Below are 20,554 nucleotides of genomic sequence, written 5' to 3'. Positions count from 1 at the left end.
TGTGCTGTGTTTTGGTGTATATCCTGTGGCCAGCCAGGCCAGGACCAATTCCCCTCCCTCCCTCCCCTCAACTCCCCAGCATAACTTGGAGAATAGGTTCAGACAAATAATTTTATATTAAAAGTCAGAGGTTAGCAGCACTGGAGCACTAAGGCTGCCCATAGTGGCCCTAGCTTGCAGGTTCCTGCTCTCGAGACCCCATGCGCCTGATGTCAGTCATCTGAAGCCGTTCCAGGGCAATCTTGACCTGTACCACAATGCCATCTTCCTTCTCTTCACCCTTCTCAGGCAATTCTGTCCTGGGGACCTGGAAGGCCCTGCTCAAGTAGCCATTTAGGGTCTGCTTGTCCAGGCTGGGATCGATGTTCATCAGGGCTTCACGTACCTTGGGTAGGGTTACCTCATCATGGCTACCGCACAAAGAAAGAGAGATAGGCCTTGACCCCTCCTTTCTGCACCCCAGACCCCAAGGTGCCCTCTGCTGAGCTTGAGCAGTATATAGTGCCCAGCAGCAAGCTCAGTACACAGGGAGATCCAAGGCCTTGAGATGCCACCCTGTGGCATAGGGACTTGCCTATGGCTAAGTGGGCCTAAGGGCCTCAGGAGGTACTCACAGTTCCAGGCCCAGCTCCTGTTTTAGTTCCTGTAAGTACTCATCCTTTTCATCCACGTACTGTTCCCACAGCTTTTGTACAAAGGGCATACTCTGGCCCTCTTCATCCTGGGAGGGGCCACAAGGCAGGGTGAGAACACATTGGTTGGGGTCCAGCAGAGGCTAGGGCAGAGCTGGGCAAGTTCCTGGACAACCCCCGCCCACCGCATACACATATAGAGGTGGGTACCTCTATAAATAACAAGCGGTAGTTGATCAAGTCTGCATTGCTGCTGTTGGGATGCCAGCCTCCTGCCTCCATCAACTCCAGAATTTTCTCTTCCTTCTTGAAGGGGAAGGTGCTCTTGAGGACAGTGCTGTGGGGAGACACAAGGGCCAACAGGCCTGGCTGAGGCCTGCTCACCCATCTTCCTGTACCCCTTTGCCAGCCCCACTAATGCTCAAAAAGGACAAGTGTTGAGGCTGTGAGCCCTTCCTGCCAGGCTCCCCTTTCCCCTGCACATCTGGGAGCCTGGCCAGATGAAATGTTGGACAGGAGTTTGGGGTGGCTGGACCAGCCTCTCACCTTAAGTTCTCCATGGTTATCAGCCCCTCATTCTGACTGTCGGCATTTGTCATCTCCTTCAGCAGCTGTGCCACTGTCTCCTTCTGCTTGATGTATACACTCTCGCTCCTCTACAGGGAAGGAAGCATTGACTAACTTGCTGCTTCCTGGAGTGGTAGGGATAGAGCTGGCCTATGTCGGGGACAAAGGGAGGGCCAGGCCCAACCTCACCTTTCCCATCAAGACTGCATAGAACTGACTCATGACCTCATTAGAGTGGAAGAGCTTGATATTTTCAAAAATGGTGTAAGCCCAGGCCATGGCTTCACCAGGTCCAAAGCGATGCTCCAGGAAACTGAAGAAGAAATCTGGGAATTTCTCTTTCTGCAGGGTGGGAAATGACTGTTTAGTAAGCCTGCCCCATGGTGGGTTGGCCCTTCTCCCTAACATCCCAATGGAACCCCCTGGAAGACTCTGGAGGCCACACCAAGCCAAAATGGCCCATGAGATCTAACCTGCTCCTCAACAAGACGTTGCTTCCAGGCATCCTTGAGGAGGTTTATGACATCCTTCTTGGTTGGCTTCTTGTTCTCCACAAGGCCATCAAATCGAAGGAAAGGAGGGATGGCTTCCCCATAGCCCTGGAAAGGAGAGTGTCAGTTCATCTCTGGGCCCAGGCAGAGCCCCAGATGGTTTCCCCAGAACCTCAAGTCTTAGCAAGGTCTGGCTGTTCTGACTCTGGCCCCAAGCCTCCCGAGCCCAGGGACCCCTACCAGACCAGGAAAGAAGTCTTTCTCCCGGAGCAGCCCCTCGCCAATCTCCTCCAGGAGCACATCCACCAGCTGGTCGCTGTTCTTGCCCTCAGCCAGCATTTGCCAGCGATCTGGGCCCCCAGCCACCACATCTGCAGGTGCAGAGAGGGAGCTGGAGTCCAAACCACATCCTTGAGCAATCCCTGGGAGCACAGTGGCCATCATTACCTTCACACTTGCTCCAGTCAGGCCGTGGCGTAGAGGTGCGCTGGATCTCCTGGAGGTCAGAATGAAACTGGTCCCGCTCCTTCAGTGTGGTCATATGCAATTGCAGCAGTATCTCGTGCTCCTTGCAGACCTCTTCATAGTCACCTCTCAGGCTGTCCAGCTGTGGACAAGGTGATTGATCCTTGCTACCTACCTGCATGGCCCTGCCCTGCCCTGCCCACCCACCAGTACCTGTACCTGCTCCTGCAGTTCCTTGTTGGTCTTCTCTTGCATTTCAAAGTCCCTCCTGGGCACCACATCTCCAAAGTTGGCCTTCATGGTGTTGAGTTCCATCTGCGTGCGGGTCAGGTCTTGCCGGGCCATCTTCAGAGCCAGTGTTAACTTCACAGGGTCCTCCCCCCAGATGCCTGCCAGAGTACCCGCCAGCTTGATTCACCCTGGCTCTAGGGCCTGTAGCCCAGGGCAGGTTTAGAGTGTCCCTCAGGGCCTGGTCCTAGGTCCTTCTCTCCCTGATTGGGAACCCCTGGGTCTTTCCCACAGCACTAACAGCTTAGAACTTCAGGCCTAAATAGAGAAGCCGAGGACATAGGGTACCAGGCCTGTCCTGCTCTGAGGGAGCCTAGGCTGCCTCAGCAGACAATAATTGTTTCCTACTTAAACAATGAGTCTAAGACTCTCAGTCCAACTCAAAAGATAAATAGACCCAGGCAGCAGCAGAACATCCCCGCTTTGTGAATGGGGATGGAATGAACAGATATTAAGAGAGTTGAACGAATGGGGATGAGTGGCGAGACTCCTCTCTAGCACCTCCTCAGGGGAGAGAAACCCACCTCAGGCTTACCTGGCGACTGGGCTAGTGACATGTCCTCCCTCTGGTACCGCAGCTCATTCAGGTCTGCAATGAGGATCTTGCGGGCATCTCGCTCGCTGAGGTAGCGCAGGTACTCCTCAGCCAAATTCTTTCTCAGTTTGGATACCTGTTGGGAAGGTTGCTGTGTGGTCGGGGCCTGTACATAGCTAGCCATCAAAGGGGATGGGATGGGTGCTGAGTTGGCCCCATCAGGGCCTGGAAGCGGGAAAGGTGGAGGGAGGAGACAAGGTGGTGGCTCAGTATATCAGTCCAGGCAGAAGGGTAGAGAGTTAAGGAGACACCTTAGTGCCCAGACCTCAGATCATCCCTAGGGTGGGAGAGCAGGAATTCAGAGAGTTGGTCACCACACTACTCCCATTCACCTCGCTCTGCAATGAGATTTTCTCCTCATTCTTTTTGTCAATGAGTTTTAGCAAATTCATCTTCTCCCTCTTCAGCATGGAGATTTCATATCTCTCCTCAGCCCTCATGGCCAGGATCCTCTCATTGCAGTCCTCATTCACAGTGACAAGCTTGGCCTTCAGGGGCTCCAGAGCCCGAATCTTCTCCCTCTGGTGGGCTAAGCAGGGACAGGTGGGAGAGTCCCTTTGGGACCACAGAGAACAAAGAGTCAGGAGACACTGATCCTAAGGTCACAGTGAGTGGCTATGTCTCTTGCAAACTCCAGGTGTCTATGCATGCTTTGTACAAAGCATCACCCCTGTTTGAGGCCTTCCTACATTTGCTTTTAAACCAGAGGCAGAGTCTGGCTGAGGACTGGGCTTTCATCTATGCCCTTTCTCCCTATAGCCTTTAGTCCTGCAGCTGTACCATGCCCAGCACCTCCCGTGCCTGGTTGGGAGGCTCATCATTTCCCAGAGGTACTCACTCCCTCCTGGGCTTCACTCTCAATAGTAAAGTTGCTTTCTTTCCTACAGATACTGCTTTACCATGTTTCCCAAGGACAGGAGGTAGTCAGGTGCTCTATCACACAGGACAGTGTAAGCAAAAAAGCTGAGCAAGGCTTGGTGACCTCAAGGCCCAGTTAGTAGTTGCCCCAAAACTTCTGCACAGCCCCAGAAGGTGAGAGTAGAATCCTCTCCATGCCTTCCAGACTGGATCCAGGCACAGAAGCTGTAGTCTTACCCAGCATCACCTCATACGCATTCTTGATGGAGGATAGCAATGGCTTGTACGTTTTAAAGTCCTCTATGAAGAACTCAAAGATTTCTCTGTAAGGCTGGCAAGAAAAGGGGACCTGTCACCTCCGGGCCTATAGCTGCCACTCTCTTAAGCTTAGAAGTATTGTAGCAAGAAGCTGCCAGGTGACCCATATTCAAATAAATGCCCCAGGGCACCACCTGGGTCTCTCAGTGCCAGGAAGGTGAGGGGCAGCTCTGTCCCTCTCAACTATTTTCTGGAGGTCTCTCCTGATACTATCTCTGAAGCCTGGCAGATGACCTGGGTCAGGGCCACCCCACTCTGGCTCTCCAGGCAGCCAGCCTTCTCCAAGCACTGTGCCTCAGTTGGCCTCTTACCTCTTGCTATCTTACAGACCAGTGGAGGCAGGAGGAGATCAAATGTTCTAGCCTTGTATTCTGACCAAACAGAAGTGTCATTTCTTGTTCCATTTGGACACAGAAGTTTTTGGAGGCAGCATTATGTACTGGAATTAGCATAGGCTCTGGAATCAGCCCTGAGTTCATATCCCAGCCCCACCACTTCATAGCTATATGCCTTCTCTGAAGTTCTGCTTCCTTGATGAAGTACCTTCAGCCTGTGAGATTGTATTCAAGGCCCCATTCAGGTCCTGGCACACAGATGATGCTCAGCAAATGCTTCTCTCAGTGACTAAGTCGGAAGTGAGGGATTCCCTGTCATCATCCCTGTCTGAGCAAGAATTCGGTGATTCCCTCCTTAATATGTGTTAGAATCTAATGTGCATCTAAGTTTTTCTATGTATCTGAGCTGAGTTCCTCAAGCTTGGGTCTGTCATCCCTAGGCTGGTGAACACTGTATGACCCCTTCTTGCCCAACTGCCAGGATTCAGGCTCCATTGACTGATGTCCAACAACCCATGCAAGGCACTGATCACAGAGCTGAAGGGACTGGAGACAGCATCCAGTCTACTACCTGACTCAGGTGTGGAAAATCAAACCTCAGGAGAGGTTTGCCTGCTCACTAAATTTGTCATAGAACATGTTTCCCCTACCAGGAATGGGGACCCCAAAAGAGCTGGGAGAGGCTGGTCTCTCCTGAAGTCTGAAGTCCTCAGTCCTAGTGAGTAAGGTTTCCTCCCACCTGTCCTCCCACCCTCCCCACGGTTATTCTGTGGCTCTAACCTGCAGCCTCAGCTCCTGGGTAGAATCTGTGCTCAGGTCCAGCAGGAGGAGCTCCTTGCGTAGGTAGTTCTCTAGCTGCTCCAGGTACCTCGGCTTAGTAATGCCCAGGGGCTGCTTCAGCCAGCTACTGCAGGGGATGGTGGGATGAGATGTGATGGGCACCCCACAGTGCTCTTGCATCATTAATCTGGGGCAGCACACACCCCTGTGCTGTCTCTGGGTCCAATGCTGGGTCTGTTACCAGCCCATCCACCATGGGGCTGACCCCAGCTTACCCTGCTCGTTTCCGATAATCATATGAACAGGGCTTTCGGTTATGCAGAATGGTCTGACCACTGGTGTATGTGGGCCATGGGGACAGTTGGTCACCAATGGAGAACTGACAGGACTGCAGGAAGAGATGGGTGGGGTTACCATGGCAACACTGCTCCCTTTCCTGATGCTCCTCTCCATCTTCCTCCCTCTACTTTTTTTTTTTTTTTTAAGATTGATTTATGGGCGCCTGGGTGGCTCAGTCGTTGAGCGTCTGCCTTCGGCTCAGGTCATGATCCTGGAGTCCCGGGATCGAGTCCCACATCGGGCTCCCTGCTCGGCAGGGAGTCTGCTTCTCCCTCTGACCCTCCCCGCTCTCATGCTCTCTCTCTCTCATTCTCTCTCTCAAATAAATAAAATCTTTAAAAAAAAAAGATTGATTGATTTATTTGAGAGAGAGGGGGAGAGAGCATGCATGCATGTGCAAGCATAGGGAGGGCACAGGGAGAGAATCTCAAGCAGACCCCCACTAAGTGCAGAGCCCACGTGGGGCTCGATCCCACGACCCCAAGATCATGACCTGAGCTAAAATGAAGAGTTGGAAGCTTGACCAACTGAGCCACCCAGGAGCCCCTACTCTTTTTTTTTTTTAAGATTTTATTTATTTATTTATTTACTTATTTGAGAGCGAGAGAAAGAGTACGTGCACACAGGGGAGGGTCAGAGGAGGAGGGAAAGGGAGAGAGAATCTTGAGCAGACTCCACACCAAGTATGGAGCCAGACACAGGGCTCAATCCCAAGACCCTGAGATCATGACCTGAGCTGAAACCAAGAGTCAGACATTTAACCACTTAATCAGTTGAGCCACCCAGGCACCCCACCTCCCTCTACTCTTGATTTTTTCCCCAATATCTCTCTCTGTCTCTCTCTTTTTTTTAAATTTTTTTATTGTTATGTTAATCCCCATACATTACATCATTAGTTTTAGATGTAGTGTTCCGTGATTCATTTGTGCATAACACCCAGTGCTCCATGCAGAACGTGCCCTCCTCAATACCCATCACCAGGCTAACCCATCCTCCACCCCCCTCCCCTCTAGAACCCTCAGTTTGTTTTTCAGAGTCCATCGTCTCTCATGGTTCGTTCTCTGTCTCTTTTTTAAGTAGGCTCCACACCCAACATGAGGCTTGAACTCATGGCCCTGAGATCAAGAGTCGCATGCCCTAAACTGAGCCAGCCAGGTGCCCCTCCCTAGCATTTCTTAATATGGTTCATAATTAAGACTATGGGCCCTAGAGGTAGAGTTGAGGTTAAAAAGCCAGATATCCCTTATTGGCTGTGTGACCACAGGCTTAACTTCTCTGAACCTCAGTCTCTGCATTTGTAAAATGGGGATGGTTTTAGTTCCCATTGCACTGTATTAATGTGAGGATGCAGTGATAAAATATGAAGTTGGTTTACAGAGACTAAGACACCCCCTTGGAATTCAGTAAAGGTGAGCTATTCTTCTCTTCTGTATGTCAGTGAGTATTGCATATATGAAAACAGATGCGAGTCCCGATATGTACCAGCCCTTGCCCCACAGCACAGTCCAGGGAAAGAGACAGATAGAGGAGGGCAGCCCCAACCTCATGCCTGGACTGACACACATATAGGACTGCAGAGATGCAGCATGGGGAGCTGTGGACCCTAGGAGGAGACTAAGCTGTAACCCCTGAGTTGGGGGAAGGTAGGTGGGAGTGCCCTGAAGCAGTGGGATCTCATTTTGAACCTTGAGCAGGGGTAGGGAGTGGAAGCAGTTAATATGTATGGGCTGTTTTATTTTTTTTTAAAGATTTTATTTATTTATTTGAGAGAGAGAGATGGAGAAGTGACAGAGATAGCGAGAGAGAGCGCAAGTGGGGAGGAGAGGGAGAAGCAGGCTACCTCTGAGCAGGGAGCCTGATGTGGGACTCGATCCCAGGACCCTGGGATCATGACCTGAGCCGAAGGAAGACGCTTAATGACTGAGCCACCCAGGAGCCCCATGGGCTGGTTTTTTAACCTTTTCATGAAATACTCAAAACTTAAGGGAAAAAAAATGAGCTTCTGACCCAGTGAAGCTCACTTCTGTAGTTCATCCATTCAGTCATCCATTTGTTCGTCAGACATTACTGGGGCCATAATACATTCTCGAACCCCTGCTAGGTTCTAGGGATATGAGGGAAGCTGGGGGTATGATGGAGGTGGGGTGACAAGTGAACTGATAATCACAAGTCAGCAGGTAGTGGCTAAAGCCAATGCAGATTACCAGGAGGGGGCAAACCCTGACTAGAAGGGACCAGGGGACCAGTGGAAGCTAATCATCTTATAGGAGGTGGTGATGTCTGTGATGTTCATTCAGTAAAGCTTGAATGAGTATATAAGAGGAGCTGAGGTCATCTGGGAGAGGGTGTGTGTCATCAGGGTTAGAGGTGGGGCACAAAGACATCCTGGGTAGCACCAACACCTCAGGGAAACAGCACGTGTTTTAAAGAACTATGAATAGGGGCGCCTGGGTGGCCTAGTTGTTGGGCATCTGCCTTTGGCTTGGGTCATAGTCCGAGGGTCCTGGGATTGAGCCCCGCATCGGGCTCCCTGCTCGGCGGGAGGCCTTCTTCTCCCTCTCCCACTCCCCCTGCTTGTGTTCCCTCTCTCGCTGTGTCTCTTTCTGCAAAAAAAAAAAAAAATCCTTAAAGAGCTATGAATAGAGGTGAATGCCCAAGGACAGCAGGCCGCCTGAGGCTGAGGCGTGGGGTGGTCAGTGTAGAGGGAGACAGAGATAGAGCTGCAGCTTTATGCAGAAGGGGCAGTCCTCACAGCCTTATAACTGTGAAAAAGTTAGAAAATTCCTAAATGTCTAGAAATTAGAAAACTCCTAAGTGTCTAAAAATAGAAGCAGTCATGAAATGATTACATAAAGGCTTAACATAGAAATATGCTAATGCTATAGCTCTAAGGGTTAAGTAAAGCCTGAAATTAGGGAATAAGCACAAGTAGGTAAAAATGGATGTCCAGGGGCGCCTGGGTGGCTCAGTTGGTTAAGTAACTGCCTTCGGCTCAGGTCATGATCCCAGAGTCCTGGGATAGAGCACCACATCAGGCTCCCTGCTTGGCTAGAAGCCTGCTTCTCCCTCTCCCACTCCTCCTGCTTGTGTTTCCTCTCACTCTGTGTCTCTCTCTCTCTGTCAATTAAATAAATAAATAAAATCTTAAACAAAAAAGAAAACGGATGTCCAGAAAAGACAGAAAAAATAATCTAAGGGGTTATCAGTAATTATTATCCTCTATGATAGGCCTTTAGGTGCTTATTTTTCTGTAATTGAACATTTTTCAAAATTTTCTACAATGCAAATAAATTACTATCCAATTTAAAATAAAATTGGGGGGGCGCCTGGGTGGCTCAGTTGTTAAGCGTCTGCCTTCGGCTCAGGTCATGATCCCAGGGTCCTGGGATCGAGCCCCGCATTGGGCTCCCTGCTCCGCGGGAAGCTTCCTTCTCCCTCTCCCACTCCTGCTTGTGTTCCCTCTCTCGCTGTGTCTCTCTCTGTCAAATAAATAAATAAAATCTTAAAAAAAAAAAAAAGAAAATTGGGGGCGCCTGCCTGGCTCAATTGGTAGAGCCTGTGACTCCTGATCTCGGTACCACGTTGGGGTGTAGAGATTACTTAAAAATAAAATATTTAATAGGAGCGCCTGGGTGGCTCAGTCGTTAAGCGTCTGCCTTCGGCTCAGGTCATGATCCCGGGGTTCTGGGATCGAGCCCCACATTGGGCTCCCTGCTCAGTGAGAGGCCCGCTTCTCCCTCTCCCACTCCCCCTGCTTGTGTTCCCTCTCTCGCTGTGTCTCTCTCTGTCAAATAAATAAATAAAATCTTTAAAAAAAAATAAAATAAAATATTTAATAAAGAAAAGAAAATTGAATTAGAGTTCAATGTTTAATTCAATATTAGAGCCCCCTTCGTGCCCCTTAACTATTTTGAAATTTAACAAGAAATTTCTATTTTTCTTGACCCATTAACTTCTTAGAATACACCATGTTATAGAAATAATGTTAGGGGGGCGCCTGGGTGGCTCAGTTGGTTAAGCGACTGCCTTCAGCTCAGGTCATGATCCTGGAGTCCCTGGATCGAGTCCCGCATCGGGCTCCCTGCTCGGCAGGGAGCCTGCTTCTGCCTCTGACCCTCCTCCCTCTCATGTGCTCTCTCTCTCTCATTCTCTCTCTCTCAAATAAATAAATAAAATCTTTAAAAAAAAAAAAGAAGAAATAATGTTGGGGGCATCTGGCTGGCTCAGTTGGAGGAGCATGGGACTCTTGATATTAGGGTCATAAGTTTAAGTCCCGGGTTGGGTGTAGAGATTATTAAAAATAAATAAACCTAAGAAAAAAAGAATGTTAAAATTACATGTTCAAAATGTTTGGGACATGATCAGAGCAGCGCTCACAAGGTATTTATTTATTTTAATTAAAAAAAATTTTAAATTATTTAATTTTAAGTAGGCTCCACGTGACCTGAGATCAAGACCTGAGCTCTGATAAGAGTAAGATGCTTAATGGACTGAGCCACCCAGGCACCCCTTTAATTATTTTTTAAGTAATATCTACCCCCAATGCGGGGCTCCAATCCTGAGATGAAAAGTTGTATGCTCTACTGACTGAGCCTGCCAGGTGCCCTGGAATGTATGTATGTATTTATTTATCAAAGATTTTTAAAAGATTTTAGTTATTTGACAGAGAGAGAGAACACAACAAGCAGAAGCGGCAGGCAGAGGGAGAGGGAGAAGCAGGCTTCCCGCTGAGCAGGGAGCCCGATGCGGGGCTCGATCCCAGGACCCTGGGATCATGACCTGAGCTGAAGGCAGACCCTTCACTGACTGAGTCACGCAGGCGCACGCCCTGGTATTTATTTTAATTGCTTAAAATACTTTTGCTATTAGGAAAGAAAGCCTTAAGTTTTCTTTCTGTTTGAAAAGAGCTATGGGGGCGCCTGGATGGCTCAGTCAGTTAAGTGCCCCACTCTTGATTTCAGCTCAGGTGATGCATGATCTCAGGGTGGTGGGTTTGAGCCTCCAGCCCCCAGCCCCTTGCCTTGTCCCAGGCTCTGCGCTCAACATAGAGTCTGCTTGTCCCTCTCTCTCTCTCTGCTCCCTTCCCCACTTGTGCGCTCTCTCTCAAATTAAAAACAACAACAACAACAACAAAAAACAAAGATGGGGTGCCTGGGTGGCTCAGGCGGTTAAGCGTCTACTTTCCGCTCAGGTCACGATCCCAGGGTGCGGGGATCGAGCCCCACGTTGGGCTCCCTGCTTAGCAGGAGCCTGCTTCTCCCTCTCCTCCCCACTTGTGCTCTCTCTCGCTATCTCTGTCACTATCTGTCTCTCTCTCAAATAAATAAATAAAATCTTTAAAAAAAAAAAAGTATAAATAGACAAATTGGAAAAACGAGAGAAGTCGAACTGTTAAACACCAGGCCAGAAAAAAAAATGTTTTTGAAATTTGTCAAAATTGATGTGATTTTTTTGGGGGGAGGGATGTGATTTTTATAAAAGTGCCAAGTAGCCCTGAAAGACACCGGGAAATTTGTCAAACAAGCACCTGACCCTAGTGAATTAATACGTTTTGCAGACTTTCAAAAGGCCAGTCCTTGCGTTCTGTCTGCCGTTTCTGCGGAGAGAAAACGTGGTCACCGTACATTGATTCCTGGGCAAGCCCGGCTTCCTGGTCTTGGTTATCATTACCAGGGGCGCTCCACCAGGAGATGGGTGGAAAGAGGTGTTTCCCGGCGCTCCATGCTCTCTGCTTCTCCCTGCAGGTGGAAACGGGAAGGGCGGCCACGGGGCGGGGCAGGGGTGGTGGGTGGGGAAGGATTGCAGGGCGGCGGGAGAGAAAAATGCCCCCTAGTGGTGAAGAGTGGCGGTGTTGCCGCTGCACGAAAGAGGGGGAACCCAGCTACATGGTGTGGGTGGCAGCTGAGTGGAGTGGGAAGCATGTGCCCCAAGTCATCCGGCGTTCTGGAGCCGTGGCTGCGCTTGGTCTCCACGAAGAGTCCACACTGACCCCCTTTCCCTCCCTGGAGTCGGGATCCCCATTTTGGGAGTCTCCATCCTAACAATGTGTGGGGCCCATGTGTCCCTAAATTACCCATACAGGACACACACAAAGGAAACCACCACACAGCCCATAATGCTCCACTGTGAGCTGGAGTTATAAGTTTGCTAAACTGTTTTTTCAAAAAAAATAAAATGTGCTTTTTCATCTGATTCCCATAATGGCTGTTTGCTAATCCTATGATCATATCAACAAAAACCCAAAAGTACTTAATGAGACAGCATTCATTTTTTTTAAAAGTAAGCTCTACGCCCAATGTGGGGCTTGAACTCACCACCCAGAGATCAAGAGTCACATGCTCTACGGACTGAGCCAGCCAGGTGCCCCAAGATAGAGACAGCATTCATTTTTATATAAAAACTTAAAAGAACAGGAATGGAGGAAGGACATTTCCTGAGACTACTAGAGTCTCTACTTCCAACCCAGAGCCAGCAACACGAGGGGGGAACATCCCATTACTCCTGCCTTCACATATATACTCACAGCATTATGGAGCTCTCAACATATGCCCACCACTCAAGTATCCTATCAGGAACCAAGGCCATACAGAAAAAAAGATACAGTCATAGCCCTGAAGGACCTTGGCAGATCTGGTGTGACCATCCCAGCACCTAGCACAATGCCTGGAATACATTAGGCTGAATGAAAAAATGAGGTCCACTCCAGAATGCTGAGTTGCAGGGGAAGGGTGTCCGTGGACAGCAGCTGCTTCTCTCTCTGCCAGGGGAGGTCTGGAAGGGCTTTTCAGATGAGGTGCAGCCAGTGTGCACACCCCTACCTCAGAGCTTGATGGGCCTGGCCTCTGTGAGCCACACTCCCTTAATTGGGGAGAAGCCATTCTGGGAGGCATGTTTCAGATGCATGGTGCTTTTGGGTTGCAGAGAGGGAGGCAGATAGCGTCCAAGAGCTGAAATTTGGGTTTCCAACAAGACATTGGCACTAACCAGTGTCTTCCGTTTCTGAGAAAGCTTGCGATTCTGAGTGTTCTTGGTTTCTGTGAGGAAGGAGTCATCTATGGTCTCTCCTGAAGGCCGCATGTGTGTTCTGCACAGAAAAGGGGAAGACAGTGGTAAGTGACAGAGCCCTGAGTGGGGAGAGCACCTCCACCCTTCCCAGATCTACAAGACATCGCCTTTTCTCTCTGCTGCAGATCTAGGCTCTGGGTCTTCCCAGTACTGCCCACAGATTCCCAGAGATGCTGCCAACAAGCTCCTGGCCCTGGGCCCAAAACATTTTCCAACATTCCCGGAAACCTTCTCATGCTGAGAATCTCACCAATTCCTGCAGTGACAGGAAAGCCTCACCATGAGCCCAGAAACCTCTGTGGGCTTACACTTTCATTCAATGTTCAGATGAGTTTCATGTTTGTGACTGATACATTCTGGGGGTGTGATACCAAAAGCAGGTGCTACAGGACAAGAAGCACAGGGCCTGAGGTCCAAGAGCTGGGGTGTGAGTCCCCAACCTGCACTTACTGGCTGAAGGGCATGGGGGCTGACATCTGGGGTTCCAACAGGAACCCCTGGGCAAGTCATTTAACTTCTCTCAGCCTAGTTTGCTCATAAGGAAATGGAGACAAGTCTTTCTTTTTTTTTTTAAAAAAAGATTTTATTTATTTGAGAGAGAGCGAGAGTGCCCAAGCAAGCATGAGTGGGGGGAGGGGCAGAGGGAGAAGCAGACTCACCGCTGAGCAGGGAGCCTGACATCACAGGACCCTGAGATCATGACCTGAGCTGAAGGCAGACGCTTAACTGAGTTACCCAGGTGCCCCTCTAACACTTTACGCTGTATTTTTAAATTTTTTAAAAGATTTTATTTACTTATTTGACAGAGAGAGACAGACAGATAGAGAGAGAGAGCACAAGCAGGGGAGTGGCAGATAGGGGGAGAAGCAGGCTCCCAGCTGAGCAGGGAGCCCAATGCAGGACTCAATTCCAGGACCCCGGGATCATGACCTGAGCTGAAGGCAGACACTCAACTGACTGAGCCACCCAGGCGCCTCCAGATGCCCCTCTATTTTATTTTTTATTTATTTATTATTTATTTATTTATTATTTTTTTAAAGATTTTATTTATTTATTTGAGAGAGACAGAGAGAGAGCATGAGAGGGGGGAGGGTCGGGAGGGTCAGAGGGAGAAGCAGACTCTCTGCTGAACAGGGAGCCCGATGCGGGACTCGATCCCGGGACTCCAGGATCATGACCTGAGCCGAAGGCAGTCGCTTAACCAACTGAGCCACCCAGGCGCCCCTCTATTTTATTTTTTTTAAGATTTTATTTTTAAGTAATCTTTACATCCGATGTGGGGCTCAAACTTACAACCCCAAGATCAAGAGTCACATGCCCTACTGACTGAGCCAGCCGGGTACCCCCCCTATATTTCTACTTTAAAGGTGGAGAAAACTCAAGTTATCTAACAGATGGCAGGCAATGGGTTTGACAGGGGTATGTCCTGGTATTGAGTGAAATCAAGCTGCTGAGTTCTATCTACAAAGCTACTGTGGCAGGGATGTGAGGATGAAAGGAGAAAGCCAATGGGGAACAGAAACCTCCCTCAGGGAAAAAATACACAATTTTAAAAAAGATTTTATTTATTTATTTGAGAGAGAGAGAGCATGAGCAGAGTGAGGGGCAGAGGGAGAAGCAGACTCCCCACTGAGCAAGGAGCCCCAATGGGGGTTCGATCCTGGGACTCGATCCTGGGACTCAATCCTGGGACTCTGGGATCATGACCCAAGCCACAGGCAGATGCTCAACTGATGGAGCCACCCAGGCACCCTGGGAAATACACAATTTGAAGGTCCCTTTTAGAGGATCTGCTCGCACATTTATAGTACAAGGTCTAGCCTATCCTTCATCATCCTGGCCCTGCTCTAAGAGGAGCTGGAGAGGACACACATACTGTGCCTCTAAGGGAAACAGCTTGGCCCAATGCCCAATGTACATTACTAAATATTGGTGAAGAATATGGACAGGAATCAATGATATTTTGTACTGCTACCAAATTCAGCCTCAGCAATTACATTCTTCCTCCTCCTCCTCTTCTTCCTCTTCTTCTTCTTCTTCTTCTTTCTTCTTTTTAAAGATTTTATTTTTAAGTAATCTCTACACCCAATATGGGGCCCAAACTCACAACCCGGAGATCAAGAGTCACATGCTCCACCAACCGAGCCAGCTAAGTGCCCCCATTTTGCTTCCTTCTTAAAATGGATGGGCATTTATTCTCCAGAATCTGTTTCATATCCCTTTCAAACATGACTGCAGTTTCCTAAATCATTCCTGTGCTGGGTAACGACACTCTTTCTCAAGCCTGCTGCATGGTTCTTGTAGATTCATTTTAGCTCTGGATAAAATAATTAAATTGGCAGGCGCCTGGGTGGCTCAGTTGGTTAAGCGACTGCCTTCGGCTCAGGTCATGATCCTGGAGTCCCGGGATCGAGTCCCGCATCGGGCTCCCTGCTCGGCAGGGAGCCTGCTTCTCCCTCTGACCCTCCCCCCTCTCATGTGCTCTCTGTCTCTCTCATTCTCTCTGTCTCAAATAAATAAATAAAATCTTTAAAAAAAATTAAATTGGCAAATAATTTCCTTTTTTTTTAAGAGAGGGAGGAGAGGAGGGATGAGAGAATCTTGAGCAGGCTCCATGCCCAGCACAGAGCTGATGTGGGGCTGGATCCCACAACCCCAAGCTCATGACCTGAGCCGAAATCAAGAGTCAGACACTCAACCGAATGAGCCACCTAGGTGCCCCTCCTGACCTTTGTAGTCTTTCTTTGTTGCGGCAGCAAACCCTGAAGGATTAGAGTTTAGGTGAGATCAGGTTTTTGCACTCGTAATGAGTAAAAGGGAGAAACCACATTCATTAAACACTTACTGAATGCTTAGTATATGCAGAAGCTGTGATGACAGCTTCACTTATTCTGCCTAAATTTTCCTAACAATGTTTGTGAATTGGGTTGTATCATCCCCATGTTTGAGATACAGAAGCAGAGGCCCGGCACTTAAGAGACTTCTCTGGGTTCCCAAAGCTAGAAAGATATTTAGCCAAATTTAAAATTTTTAAAAAAAAATTTTTAAAAAGATTTTATTTATTAGAGACAGAGAGAGATAGAGATAGAGAGAGAGCACGAGCAGGGGGAGGGGCAGAGGGAGAGGGAGAAGCCGACTCCCCACTGAGCGGGGAGCCCCACCTGGAGCAGATCCCAGGACCGGGAGATCATGACCTGAGCCGAAGGCAGACGCTTAACCACCTGAGCCACTCAGGCGCCCCAAATTTTTGTTTTAATGTGTACACGTTGTGGCTTTCCTGGCTAATAGAGTTTGTTGTCATATTTTGCAGTGCCCAGAGGCTGCAACCCCCGAATAGACAGCAATTCGACAAGCATTTTTACATAAACCAATGGGTGAAGAGGCAGTTTATCCCTGTGGCTAAGAGCTCAGGCTCAGAAGTCTCATGTAGCTGGGTTCAAATTCCAGTTCCACCACTTATAAACGTGTAAAACACATGCTCTCTCCAGGCTTCTACTCATTTGTAAAATGGAGATATTACTACCTCATAGAGTTGTGAGGTTAAATGTGCCATATATAAATCATTTGGCACATAATAAATGCTTAATACATGCTGGCTTTACTAATGATAAAGTGCGCCGGCCCTTTTGCTAGCGCGAAATGTCCTCAGGGGCTAAGTCAGTCCTCATTCCGTTTCTGCACCACCGATCCTGTGGGGCCTGAAGCCCCGGACAAATTGACAGAGGCATTTCTCTTTCTGGAAGTTGTCAAACCGCCCTCTCCACCCTCAGTCCGGCCAGCGCCTACCTCGACGTGGTCGCGAAGCTGGAGCACCGCGGCTTCGGGGAGGCCATGACCCTCCGGCAGCCTGGCAGCCTGCATCCGCGGCCGGGGAAGCTGTGGTAGTTTACAGCCCGTCGCTATGGCGACTAGGCCCCAGCATCCCAGCGGCGGGGGCGGGGTCAATGTTGTGCCATGCCCCCTCTCCCCGAGCCTGCAGGCTGGGAGGAAAGCCAATTAGCAAAGGTGGCCTCGGACCCGGGAGCAGGGTCCCCTCAGTCAATCACTACAGTGGGTTTGACCCTAGCTATCAGAACTGAGGCGGGGGCGATAAACAGAGGCCATGGGGGAGGGCGGTGAACTGAAGGCCTGGAGCCGCGTTGCCAGCGGGAATTGTAGTTTTTGGTTTCCCGAAGTTTCCGCCAAACAGGCTTACGACTGAACAGATTTGTACTACATCTTCCAAAGTTCCGTACGAGCCCGGGTTGTCCCGCCTCTGGGGAGCTCTGCATTGTGGGATATGGAGTCCGAAATGTGGCGAGGTGTGGCAGTGTCCAAAGAGAGGTGTCGGACTCGGCCTCGGTTTCCCTGCTGCCTCGGTAGGCTCGTCAGCCATTGGCTGAGCGTGGAGGATCTGGTCCCGCTCCTCCCCGCCCCCAGTGACACAATAGCAGCTCCCTCCAAGATGGCGGCGGCGACGGCGGACCCGGGAGCTGGGAGCCCGCAGGCTGGAGATTCATCTGGCGGGGGCGCTGGGGGCGGGCTGCCGTCCCCGGGGGAGCAGGAGCTGAGCCGGCGCCTTCAGCGCCTGTACCCCGCGGTCAACCAGCATGAGACGCCACTGCCGCGCTCTTGGAGCCCCAAGGACAAGTACAACTACATCGGCCTCTCCCAGGGCAACCTCCGCGTCCACTACAAAGGTATCGGCCTGTTTGGCCTAGGGGGGTGGAGGGGAAGACCAGAGCATCTGCCGGGCGGCTGTGATGCCCGGCCCCTGCCCCATCACGTCCCTTCCCCGGCCTGGGTGCTCCGGTTTAGGCCTTGGCCCCTGCGGGGTGTCCAAGGTTTTGAGGTTGACCAGGCCGAGGGTCTACTGCCTAGACTGCTGTGCCCTGAGACACCCGATGTCAAGAGAACTGCAACAGGTGTCCAAACCCAGTGCTGGGCTGGACCTTCCACCCGAGGACCTTCTTGCTTATCCTGGGATAGCTCCAATTCCAGTTGGGCCTTTCATCACTGCTTAGTTTTGGGAGTGTCAGAAGAAGGGGGTGGTCACATCCCCTTCATTAGCCAGAGGCCTATGGGCTTGCTCACCTGCCAGATATCACAGAGGTTGGAGTTCTTTACTAAAGTTGAGGGGGGTGGACTTCCAGATCTGCCTCCTCCTCCCCTGATCTCCCAGGTGGGCTCTCTCTGTTCTGGAGAGACTGCCAGCAGCACTTGGGAATCTCTCAGATGAATCCACATTGCCTGTACCCTCCTTTAGTTTGTATGGGAGAAAGTGTCTCTGGCAGGGCTGCTATTCACAGGAGGTTTATGTGTTTGCTCAGTTGTTGTCTAGTTATTCCTCGAACAATGTAAGGGCTTCCTCTGGCCATGAAGGGGTGAAGTTGCCACTGGAGCAGAAAAGAACGAGGATTTTATCTGAATTTCTTTCTGCTGAAATTTCTTCCTTGCTCTCTCTTATTAGGTCATGGCAAAAATCACAAAGATGCTGCCTCAGTGCGTGCCACCCACCCCATACCTGCTGCCTGTGGCATTTATTACTTTGAGGTGAAGATTGTCAGCAAAGGAAGAGATGGGTAAGCCCCTTCTTACCACCTTCTTTTCCCCAGCACTGAGCTTTTTCTTGTGGTCAGAGTCCGAGGTCTCCTGGCTGACACTTGTGACTGATGTGAGCTGCTGAGCTGCATGGGTCTGGGCTGCAGAGGGTTGAATAGTGGGGCTGGCTCTGTTACCTGACTGGCCATGGCCTGGTCCAAGCAGCAGCCCTTGATGGCAAGTAGGTGCATTGCGGGTAGAGGACAAGACTTCTCTTTAGTGATTATGTAATGAGATACCTCACAGGTCAGGGAAACAAGTAACAAGTTTACATTAACAATTCAGTGTCCAGAATGGGATTTACCCCTCTGTCCTGTGGCATTTGTGACTTCCCTCCTTTCACACTTTTGCTGCATTCAGGGTTCTTTTTTATGGCATTTAGTCACATAGAGGCCCCTTTAGGCTTCAAAGGGATAGTAGAGTCTTCACAGCATTCATCACAGCTGTCGTAGCCACTGGCCTGTCATCTCAGGGTAAACAGCATGCGCATGGTCAGAATCAGGTGACCTTGCTGCTCATAAACTTGTTTTTCAGTCCAGGGACTTGAACACCAGTTGGACCAGCTTTAAGAAGGTCCTCATTAAAGTCAGCATTAGGGAGGCTCCTTATTTTAGGGTGATCTAAGCAGACACCCGGAAGTCAGAGGGGGAGATTTTTCATTTTTTTTTTTCCTTTTTCTCCTAGTCTCCCTTTTCCCCATTGATTGTGACAAAGCCAGGTGTTTAACTTATGAAATAACATGATTTCAGCTGTCTTGGAAAGGCTTTCCTCATCAGACCTTAGGTCTGATGTGGGAAGTTTGCCAGCTACACCAGTGACCTTCGTGCCAACCCTGAATATGTATTCTTGAGTATTCAAAGTACTTCCTCTGTCTTAGGGACTGTCCCTCTTGTGGTGCATGCAAAATGCCCAGCCAAGGGGCTGTGCTGGGGGAGGACTGCTATAGTCAGAGATTTGCCTGCTTCCTCAGTGAAGTTGTGTCATCCTTGCCTGGGACGGTTGTGTGGCCATGGGTAGATGGTGCAGCTTCAATCTCTTTGTCTATACTATGGGGAGCTAGGCCAGCACCTAAGCTGCCTTTAACCCCAGAATTCTGTGATTCTGAAATTCTGATCATGGCATGCTATTACAATAACTTTTCACTTTTATTCCTATCTACGTAATTTACAGATAGGAAACATATTATTGGAGGGCTTTAAAGTTTCTATTTTCCCTTCCCACCATCTGATCAAAGCACGTATATACATATAATGTGCTTGAACTAGTGTGAATGAGAATGGCCTCTTAAAACAAACAGTGCAAAAATAGTTCTGGTAGAGACTGAAATGGCAGTGGCTGGAGTTTCATATTGCCAAAGAGACTGAGGGGCATTTCTTAGACTTTAGGGAGGAAAATCAATTGTTTTCTCTGTAGTCCTAATCATAGATAACTGCTGAGCTAGTGAGAGAAGAGAACACTTTTTCAGAAGGGGAGTGTTTAAATGTAGAGACCTAGATTCCTTCAACTGGCTTTTCACATTTCAGTTGTAAGTGGATCTTACTGGAAGAGGCCCTGTGTCTTGTTAGTTGTCCTTACTGTAGTTTTTGTCTGCAAATTTAAAGAAAGTTGGGCATCTTCTCCCAGCTTCTATACCCAGCATTTTTATACATGGCAATACAGCCATTAGGCTGACCTGGAAACCTCAGTTTTATTTATTTATTTTTTTAAAAGATTATTTATTTATTTATTTGACAGAGACAGAGAGAGAGAGGGAACACAAGCAGGGGAAATAGGAGAGGGAGAAGCAGGCTTCCTGCAAAGCAGGGAGCCCGACGCAGGGCTCGATCCCAGGACCCTGGGATCATGACCTGAGCCGAAGGCAGACGCTTAACAACTGAGCCACCCAGGTGCCCCTGGAAACCTCAGTTTTATTTATGTATGTATGTATGTATGTATGTATGTATGTATTTGACAGAGAGAGACACAGTGAGAGAGGGAATACAAGCAGGGGGAATGGGAGAGGGAGAAGCAGGCTTCCCGTGGAGCAGGGAGCCCAATGTGGGGCTCGATCCCAGGACCCTGGGATCATGACCTGAGCCGAAGGCAGACGCTTAACGACTGAGCCACCCAGGCGCCCCATGGAAACCTCAGTTTTAACAAGACCTCAGGTCCTGTATGCTTGTAGTGGCCTGCTTCAATTGACCACTGTCAATGAATGTCTCCTCGTGGCCTCTTTATGGAATCCCTGAAAGCTGTCTCATG

General features: G+C 49.5%; 2 protein-coding genes across 3 annotated transcripts in view; one reads left to right on the top strand and one right to left on the bottom strand.

Moving 5' to 3' along the window:
* Positions 1–96: 96 nt before the first annotated feature.
* TSNAXIP1 (translin associated factor X interacting protein 1) lies at positions 97–16,668 on the bottom strand. The gene is made up of 12 exons (XM_021703602.1): positions 16,520–16,668; positions 12,653–12,752; positions 2,979–3,114; positions 2,375–2,544; positions 2,138–2,297; positions 1,931–2,061; positions 1,673–1,798; positions 1,389–1,541; positions 1,179–1,288; positions 843–969; positions 615–721; positions 97–410 (listed from the first exon to the last, which is right to left on the bottom strand). The coding sequence occupies exons 1-12, from the start codon at positions 16,564–16,566 to the stop codon at positions 170–172; spliced, it is 1,608 nt and encodes a 535-aa protein (XP_021559277.1). The 5' UTR covers positions 16,567–16,668; the 3' UTR covers positions 97–169.
* A 493-nt stretch (positions 16,669–17,161) lies between these two features.
* The window catches only part of RANBP10 (RAN binding protein 10), a 65,220-nt gene continuing 61,827 nt past the window's right edge, over positions 17,162–20,554 (top strand). The window contains exons 1-2 of one of the 2 annotated variants that reach the window (XM_021705748.1): positions 17,162–17,412; positions 18,183–18,294. In XM_021705748.1, the coding sequence (XP_021561423.1) occupies positions 17,178–17,412; positions 18,183–18,294 (347 nt within the window). In that variant the 5' untranslated portion in view covers positions 17,162–17,177. The remainder of the gene's footprint in view (positions 17,413–18,182; positions 18,295–20,554) is intronic. The other variant, XM_021705747.1, reaches the window with a different exon arrangement.

This window comes from Neomonachus schauinslandi, chromosome 16, assembly GCF_002201575.2.
Source record: "Neomonachus schauinslandi chromosome 16, ASM220157v2, whole genome shotgun sequence".
Lineage (NCBI taxonomy): Eukaryota > Metazoa > Chordata > Mammalia > Carnivora > Phocidae > Neomonachus > Neomonachus schauinslandi.
Note: the sequence above shows the minus strand (reverse complement) of the source record. Positions and strands in the feature narration are given on the sequence as shown.